The following is a 9,468-nucleotide window of genomic DNA, read 5'->3' as shown; positions in this document are numbered from 1 at the left end:
ATTTCTCTAAGATTACAGATTACACAGACGTTCATGGCTCGCTGTGCTAAGTGGAGCAAAGTCCTTTGAATAAGACCGTCAGCACTAAGGAGCATCAAGAGCTCCGTCTTTTAGCTCTGCATGCGTCACAGTTCAAAGTAACCAGTGTTCCTGTCACACTGGGCCTGTGGTCACCTCACTGTGTGTAACATCCACCAGTGGAGCAGAAGGAGAGTGAATAAAAACATGCGAATGCAGCAAGTCTCCAAAGAACTTCATATTTATTCAGTATAAATTGTGTAAGTGCTCAAACATGGATCCGTTCATACAAACAAACTGCGGTGTGTTAGAGGCGCACTGACAAATACTGGCTGGCATTAACGACGGTGACTCAGCAGGGTTTGAGGTTTTATGTTGAATGAGACGCTTATCGAAGTGTTACAAAACAAAAGCTGCTGCGAGCGCTGACTCACCGCAGCTGACCTGCCGACGGCGTCCAGGAAGCCTCTGGAGTCTGAGTCTTCACGCGAGGCGGCGCCAGGCCGAAGCGCTCACCTGCTCCCTGTTGGACTGCGTCAGCACGGACAGGTGGACTCATTCTATCGTCCTCCTGCAGTCTGACGGCAACACGCCTGCATTTGCGATCACACGTCAGACGCAAACGGCGGCTTTAACGCCGGAGACCAGAGTTTGTTTGTTTGAGTTTTCTGACAAAGTAACAGAAAAACGTTCTGATAGTGTTTGAAAAGTTCAGAGCGACACGTCAAACTGTTACTTTGAGCACGGCGCTGTGCGACAGGTCACGCAGAAATTAAGCTGTGCTAATGAAAAGTGTTCATGAGAGGAAGTTCGAAAACTCCGAAAAGCAGAAGGCTGCATCAGAGAGGAACTACTTCACACAAATAAAAAGCTTTTCCTGATTCTACAAAAAGGAGAAAAACGTCTGTAAATGTTACATTATCAGATATGAAATCAGGCTCGGTGTCATGGAAACGAAGCGGATCACCGATAAACCTGCTGTGGGAGGTAAACAGGGCCGGCGGGGAGCAGAACTGAAGGAATGATGAGAAGCAGCTTCTTACTTCTTCGAGAGCGACAAACTGGAAGACACAAAGAGTCAAACGTTACAAACGCTCCGTGGACAGCACGCCAACATCGTGGTTATTGTGCAGGTGTACACTCCAAAAACACCTCCGATTGACCTCGTAAAGACCCGTAAATCCAGGCCTGAAGCGCGGCAGACCCCACAACGTGCACGAAACAAAAACAATGTCATGTTTGTGGGTTTTAATCGGACTTTGAGATCCCATCTGTGTAAACTAGGGGCTGGGCACCGGTGCCAGACTGTCAGCAGGTTTACATAAAAAGCTCAATGTTGACCTCACAATTACTCATTGAAACACCACAGGCTGAGACATCAAACACTAAAACTAAATCAAGTATGTGCGAGTCAGACAGTCTTTACTGATGCTGTAAATATTCATGTGCAGTTGTTTATCCAGCTTCCTCATTATTGTAGCAACTCCAGAGTTTAGACTCTTCCAGCATCGACTCCTGTCAGGTCAACATGCGACCGCAGAAAACAGCGCAGACTGCGTCGGCGCTTCGACGCAGGACTACAAGTTAAACTTAAAGGTTTCAAACGTGGCCACACTCAGCTGGCGTCTCTGTGACCGTCATGCTTCATCGGACCGTCTGTGTTCAGACGGCACTGAGTAACCGAGAGCTTTGACCTCATTGGTCCAGTGAAAAAGGTGAACTTACTTGAAGCTTTTGCTGTCCTGCAGGTTGAGCACCAGGCTGTCGGCGTTCAGGTACACTTTGTTTTGGGACTGCGCCACCTGCAGGTCAAACACAGAGTGAGCAGAGAGAAAACACAGGTGGGAGGCAGCCTGCAGGCCTGACCGAGCACAATGGGAACACTGTCCGAGTCTCAACACTGAGCTGATTCACAGCAGAGCGAGAGCTGCCGAGCACGCTCGCCATCCATGTAGGAGACGCATGACGCCAGCCGAACGCCCGGGCCCGATGACGTTCCTGCCGCGTGAGAGCGATCACGCCGCCATGAAAAAAGGTGCTCAGAGCTGCTGATGAATGAGCGTCATCAGTGATCCTCTGGTGGAGACAAACACTCGCACGGTGTCTCAGTCACTGCTAATTATCACCATCACATTAGCTCTGATGGATTCAGTCAGTCTGAATGAAGCTGCAAACGCCACGAATTTTAAATCCTGCTCGTCACAAAATCTTAAATAATCAGGCCCCATCTTATCTTAATGACCTTGTAGTACCATATCACCCTATTAGAGCACTTCGCTCTTGCTCTGCAGGCCTACTTGTTGTTCCTAGAGTATTTAAAAGTAGAATGGGAGGGAGAGCCTTCAGTTTTCAGGCCCCTCTTCTGTGGAACCAGCTTCCAGTTTGGATTCAGGAGACAGACACTATCTCTACTTTTAAGATTAGGCTTCCAACTTTCCTTTTTGCTAAAGCATATAGTTAGGGCTGGACCAGGTGACCCTGAATCCTCCCTTAGTTATGCTGCTGTGGGTCTGTACGCATCACCTGACTCTGCTGCGAGTCTCTTCCTGTTAAAAGGTTCTTCCATCCCACCGTCACCAACTGCTGATCAGTTTGTTCAGCTTTTCCAAATTGTAAAGCTCCTTAACATTTATACATGTATGTAAAACTTGCAGATCTTGGTCAAAATGTGTGAAAGTAAAACAGGAAGAAAAAGGTTTCAGCTGCTGCAGTGTACGGCTTTAGCTGCACTGTGAGACAAGCAGCAGCATCTGCTGAGCAGAGAGCTGATGGCCGGTGCAGGTGGGACGCTGGGTAGACGTTTGCGGCTGACATCGGAATAAAAACTCAAACATATCTGTGTTTTCATCATCCTCATCAACCTGCTCTCTGCTCTGATTGGCTGCTGAGGTTCACCTGTGTCTGAAGGAGGGCGGAGCGGCTCCGTCTCCTCTCTGCTTGCCTTCCACAGTTTCCATGTATGAGTCACAGCTCGCGATGAGGTCTGTTCACAGCTTCCTCCCTCGTCAGGTTCTCAGGATTTTATGTCTCAAACTCTTTGAAACGACCTGTTTAACATGTTTGCTTCATCAACGATTTGACTGTATTTTGTGTGAGTGCATCACTCTGCTTCACGAGGGTTTGTTTTTCCTGCTCGTCACTTTAAGTACCCGACGTTTTCACCGTGATTTTGATGCAAAGTCAACTTTAAAGCCTCGAAGCCACGTTTCTCTTCTGTTGCTGCTCATCATCGTTTCGGCCTCTTCCACCTGATCTGCGTTCTTTTAAAACGTTCAAACATTTCATTTAAATCCAGAATTAATGCTCGACGTTTCCTGCTGTGGGCTGATGCGTGAGTGGAGGTCAAAGGTCAGAGCTGAGGACAAAAAGGACAGTTTACAGTCTGAGCCTTTTGTTTCAGTCCTGCTTTCTGTTACATTCCTGCTCTCTTGGCGCCACCTGGTGGTCTGGATCACACATGGCAGCTCAACACGGTCGAACTCAAACGTCCGGTGATTAATGAATAGAACAAATATCTGTGACTGTTCTCGCCGAGCACGAAGAGCTCCACAGCTGACAACCAATGACTGCTGAGCGCTTCAAACTATCGAAGACTGAAAGACGAGCACAAAGTGACCCTGAAAGGACCGAACACACAAAAGATTCACAAAACAAACAACCGAGAAAAAGAAGGGAAACAGGTGTGTTCGGTCTGTGAGAGACACCACCCGTGCATCCGCCCTTTAGAGGAGGCCAGCTCTTCCTCTGTGGTGTCCACAGTAGAAGTGACGCTCGAGTGTCACAGGAAACGTCTTGAAACAATCGTTTTAATCATCCTATCAGCGACCCTGCAGTCTCCTAGGAGACACACACAAGGTTTGACTTGACCTTTGACCTTGATGCTCCACCTTTGGTGTGAATTTCAAAATCCTACGTCACCTCGTTCTCGAGAAACTTATGTTTCCACGCCAACCCACCCGCTCCCACCCCCCAGCGGGTGACAACACCTCCCCTCTTTTACAGCTGATGGTAAATGCACGATGCAGCACAGCAGCATCACTGCGTCAAACATTTCCTCTCGCCTTTCACCTCCGCTCACTTTGTTTATTCTCCACCACGAGGAGTCACAGGAGGGTCCGACTGAGAAACCTGACCAGTTTAAACCTGTTGGTTTAAAGAGAATCGTGATGTGACGAGTTCATCGGCGGCGCACGACTCTGCTGAGGTTTCGTTCGACTCAAACAAAAAGCATTCGTGCTCCTCGCCCCTGCTTCAGTGTCAGCAGGGTGCAGTCTGGGACGGGGGTTTGTGCTTGTTTGTGCGTTTTTAAAGGGACAGTACGCAGAGGAGAACTGCGACTGTGTTTATTTGTGGGATTCTTTGAGGGTTAAGACGTGTCAAGCAGACGAACATGGTGCGGGTCGTGTTTCCTACCGTCTTGGCGATGTTCTGCGCCGCCCGGATCTTCCTGAGTTTCAGGTAACCTGGATTCTTGGTCACGGCCTCGCCCAGCTGCAGCAGACACAAACAGGCGGTTAGGTTAGTGAGCGCTACGCACCTGCAGGAGAGCGAGCGGCGGGCCGAGCGAGCCACTCCCAGCGCTCCAACGACGAGCGGGATCGAAGCTGCGGGCGTGTCGCTGCTCGGCCTCGCACGCACGTTGACGTGCAGAGAACACAATTAGCACATTTTTGGATGAAGTGTTTGTTTGAGGTGTTTCTGGTTCTCACAGGCTGAGGTGAGCCAGCTCACACACAGCAACAAGCGCCGGATTTTACTGAAGCACACTCGCTTTGTTTTTGGATACCAACTCGTAAAAATCCTTGAAAGCGCTGAATGACTGCAGATGTTTAAGAAAAACAACAGCTGGAAACAGCTGCTCTCACGCTGCCATCCAAACTGCTGCTCAGAGGTCGTCTGAGGCTTTACATGGACTCAGTCTCAGCTTCCTCACGCCTGAGATCTGCAAGTCTAAGATTCCAGGTTTGATCCCAGGAGGAGACGCACCCCACTGGGGCTGTGTCAGGAAAGCAAACTCTGGAGGAGCTGCCCACTGTGGGGACCTGACTGGGATAAGAAGCAGCTGAAAGCACCACCAGCACAAAGATTCACGTCTCTGATCAGAGGCTGAAACGAGGAAACACGAACGTGTGGGTGGCGCTGCCGGACCCACAGCCCGGGCTGGAAGAGCCACATTACCTGATGAGCTAATAAGTGTGATGTGTTGTCATAAATGAGGTTACAGTGAGCATGCTCAGTGACGTGACAGACGTTACATGTACTGAAGTTTCTCTGTGATAAACGAGTGATTAATGTGAACTTGTGAGCTCAGAGGTGCTGATTGCTGCAGCGCTGCTCTCGTGTCCTGTTAATATTCCTCAGATCTCTAATCGCCTGCTGATTGGTCAGATCTGTTAGTCTGAGTACCCAGGGAGAAGCTGTAATCTCTGACTTGGGCTTGAGGTTTTGTTGAACCTGCCACAGCCGGAGGCCTCCTCTACGAACACGTCACCTGCTGACGTTTAATGAACGAGCTTCTTGAAAAAGCGACTCGTGCAGCTCCTCTCTGCTAGAAACTTGTTTATTTTCATCCGGTAATTATAACGACAGCATTAGGCTCAATAATTTTATCTGAAAGGTTTTTCAGCTCTGAATGTTATAACGAACCAAACGTTTGTCTGAGTCTCAGACGGCGGTCTGGAGGGGCTGCTGCGGCACACACTGTGACTCTGTGGATTTCATTGTTTTTTTCATCTAAAAAAGTGATTCATCTTAAAGACATGTCCCTCACCATCTTGGCGGCCTGAGCTTCTCCTTCGGCCTGGATGATCTTCTGCCTCTGGTCCTGTTTGGCCTTCTCCACGTAGAACTGAGCTCGCTGCGCCTCCTGCTGGGCTGAAGAGGAACAAACAACAATCGTTCACCCAGCAGGCCAACGACCTTTTATGTGACTCTTTTTATAAGCTCACCACTCCGGTTTAATCTGGGTAATGTACATATTTAGCTTTAGGTCACAGTGAGTCTCCAATAAACTGAAATCATTTCATTCTCCACACGCTGATGAAAAACCAGCCGTCAGGTGGACGCAGTAATCGAGTCCTCGGGGTCAGAAATTCAGCCCGATGTGGCTGCAGGACAAAGACCGAGCGACTCTTCACTCACCGACTTGTTTGGCCTCCACGGCGGCCGTGTACTCGCGGCTGAAGCTGAGCTCGGTGATGGCCACGTCGTCCAGGATGATGTTGAAGTCTTTGGCCCGCTCAAACAGCTCCCTGCGGATCAGCATGGAAACCTGCAGGAGACGGAGTCAGACAGACGTCAGTGTCAGATCACTAACAGTGATCATCAAGAACTCTGAAATATTCAGTTTATGTCGAGCTGCAGGACCAGTCAGGACTTCTGACTGGTCACCAGAGCGTAATGGTGCACAGAGCCTGAACCAGACAGTGAAGCTTTCAGGTTACCAGTGGCACCAGGATCCAAGCCTCCCCTGAGGTCATGACCCCGGCTGAAAGGCTGAGGTCGCAGACACAAACAGCCAAAATAAGCTTCCTCCACAGGGTGTCTGAGCTGAGCTCTCAGACACTCTAAGGAGCTTACACCCAGGGGAGCTCAGAGTGGAGCTGCACCTCCACGAGCCGAGCTGGTTCAGGTATCTGATCGGGGAACAGTCGGGGTGCCTCACCTCGGAGGTCTAAGGACCTCTGGAACAACCACCGCACTGAACTGCAGCCCAGCTTTGGGTCATCAGACGAAGAGGCACAGGCGACCCGCAGAGAACTAATGTGATGTAACAGCTTCCATAATATAATTATTTTGTTTTTTGGACTGAGATCCTCCTCAGGTGCGTCTGTGTGACCCCACATCACCACACGACATTAACCCTTTAAAGGCGGTCGGAGCAGCACGCTCTGTTTTGTGTAACTATGTTTAAATCCCTGTAGAACCGGAACCGCGTGAGCTAGCACAATAATCGTTTTTGCACATGAAGCCGGAGGAGTTGTACTTACATCTGACGCCATCAGCTTGTCCAAAGTCACGGTTTCCTTCCACACATAGTTTTGCAAAAACTGCATAAAAAGCACTTGCAGCAACAAAACCATAATATTCCAGAAACACGCTTTGCTGATCCGATCAGCTGTTCGTAACACTTCCTACGTTGGAACGATCGCACGTCCGCCATGACCTGCCCGAAACCCGAAGTGACGTCATTTCACGGAAAATGTAGTTTTTTTACCTTCCGGGTCTTCTGAGCCTAAACTGGCGTTTTTAAAACTCGTGTTTGACTTCATGCTGTTCTGTGTCGTTTCTGTGATGCAGAGCTGGTTTATAATTATAATAATTATTTTTGTTTTTCCTGCAGTGTATAAAAATTGGAGTATTTCAAAAATAAAACTATGCAGACACTCAAAATAAACTTCCTGTGGTGGGAAACTTCTTTGTATTTACAGTTTTGAGGGATAAACCTCTTAAATTTCTCTAACTAGAAATATATGTAAAAAGAACTAAAATGATTTTAAAATTTTTTGTAGTTTATTGCACTTTTTTTGCAATTTTTGTAGTTACTGTGGACTTAATACATGCATATCATTAAAATTTGGGCTGTAACGGTTGTATTGATGTAAAGCAACTTGAAACGCTCCCACAAATGGCTCCACAGCAGGTAAGAATATAAAGATCACTGACTTGGTTCTATGGCAGGTCTTAAAGGGCTAAACAGATTCAAACTAAGCGCGCCGCTCTGGGGGCGTGTTCGTACCTGCGCTCTCTGCGTGATGAGCTGCGATGCGTTGAACTTGGCCACCACGCTCTTCAGCACCTCGTTGACGATGGAGGGCAGCACGCGCTCGTCGTAGTCCTGTCCCAGGTGCTGGTAGAGGATGGGCAGGTTGGACGCCAGCGGCCGGGACAGAACTCGCAGGGAGACGTTGACCATCTGCAGGTCTGAGACAGAACCAGTCAGAAGCTGAACATCTGTGACAGCTGCTGACTAACCAGCCGTATCTCCGCTGAGCTTCACACGACTGCACTTGTTTGAAGCTCATGATTTTGCACAGGCTCCATTCACACCTCGGATTCGTCAGCGAGTTAAACCAGCTTTGTTTTTATGTGAAATAATCCACAGATGGCCCCAACAACGTAGTGGGGCCATCTGTGGGTATGTTCTTACAGTTTATAGGCTTATTCCAAGTCTCCAAACTGTTGACTGAACATATCGATCTACTGTTTCATTGATTATCTGAGACCAACCAGCTGTTATATGAAAACAGTGAAGTGTCTGTAAAACATGAAAACATGACGCTGCACCTGTGGAGTTTCCAACAATGCTGAGAAGCAGCTTTACTGACACTTAATGATTAAAAGCTTAATCTAAGACTTGGAGGACAACCTGATGTGTCCTCGAGGCTGCAGGACTGAAAACTGGACTCGTTTTCCTCTAAAACCAAACACGTCCACAGACGGTCTTCAGTTATACGACGGAGGCGTCTGACCTTTGCTTCCAGTGAGAGAGGAGATCTTTCTGGGTCTGGCTCTGATGTCATAGATGATGGGATACTGAAACCAGGGCATCCTGAAGACAGACACAGAATCACATCAGTTAGTTTGCTGATCTGTTTTTTCTGCATCCGTAAATCGATTTTATTAAACTAATGCTGGAATCCTCAGGTGTTGGGGGCTGCACCTTCATGTGCATCTACTCTGCAGGACTTCTTTTAGTGCCGTTTCATGGAAAGGAAGAAAGTCGGACGACTGTTTGGCCCTGAAAAGCCTGCTGCCTAACCAACACTGATCTGTTAAACTCAAAAAGGAAAAAACTATTTTCATAAATCAACTCAGAAAAGGTCAAATTTAGAAAATGAGATTAGAGAGCCTGAGATGTATCGAGGAGCCGCTGATAAAGATTTAGAAACAGAGCACACGGAGCAGTGAAACAGAGAATTAAAACACTTTCTGACTGTTTTACAGTCCCGCCCACACCTCCAAACAGCCACGCCCATTAATATGAGCCAACACGCAGCATCAGTCACCTGTCAGTCAGTACGAGCTGGTTGCTATGGTAACAGTGTGGGTGTGGACTCGTACCTGAAGTGGAGTCCCTCGGAGAGCACCGTGTCCATCTGCATCCCTCCGATCCGGTTGAAGACGATGGCCCTCTGACCTCCTTCCACTGCACACAGGAGACCAACCTCAGACTGAAACCTCAGCTCTGTTCTTCAGTTTCTGCTAAACTGACGGAGCCGTTTCCACCGGCCTGAAGCTCCCACTCAGGAACATGAACCACAAACAGACCTGTCAGCACAGACCTCTCTGCTGTGTGAACGTCACAGCAACGATGCGAATGACATCGCTGCTGACACTTCAGCCTGTTACACCGAGATTAAAACAAACTTCTGATACCTTCACCTGGTCCAGAGGTGGACGTTCACGTTAACGTGACCAAAGTTTAACATGTGGTCAGTAACACCTGAG

General features: G+C 48.4%; 1 protein-coding gene across 1 annotated transcript in view; it reads right to left on the bottom strand.

Annotated features, from left to right (window-relative positions):
• Positions 1-241: 241 nt before the first annotated feature.
• Positions 242-9,468, bottom strand: part of LOC102211951 (prohibitin-2-like) — an 11,699-nt gene continuing 2,472 nt past the window's right edge. Inside the window, exons 3-10 of the mRNA XM_005753868.1 lie at positions 9,082-9,166; positions 8,490-8,569; positions 7,757-7,941; positions 6,160-6,289; positions 5,789-5,892; positions 4,432-4,509; positions 1,744-1,820; positions 242-1,079 (exon numbers count right to left, since the gene is read on the bottom strand). Of these exons, the coding sequence (XP_005753925.1) occupies positions 1,058-1,079; positions 1,744-1,820; positions 4,432-4,509; positions 5,789-5,892; positions 6,160-6,289; positions 7,757-7,941; positions 8,490-8,569; positions 9,082-9,166 (761 nt within the window). The 3' untranslated portion in view covers positions 242-1,057. The remainder of the gene's footprint in view (positions 1,080-1,743; positions 1,821-4,431; positions 4,510-5,788; positions 5,893-6,159; positions 6,290-7,756; positions 7,942-8,489; positions 8,570-9,081; positions 9,167-9,468) is intronic.

The sequence above is a fragment of the Pundamilia nyererei genome, unplaced genomic scaffold, assembly GCF_000239375.1.
Source record: "Pundamilia nyererei isolate P.nyererei 1_Seehausen unplaced genomic scaffold, PunNye1.0 scaffold00473, whole genome shotgun sequence".
NCBI classification, from domain to species: Eukaryota; Metazoa; Chordata; class Actinopteri; order Cichliformes; family Cichlidae; genus Pundamilia; species Pundamilia nyererei.
This window is presented reverse-complemented; position numbering and strand designations above follow the sequence as displayed.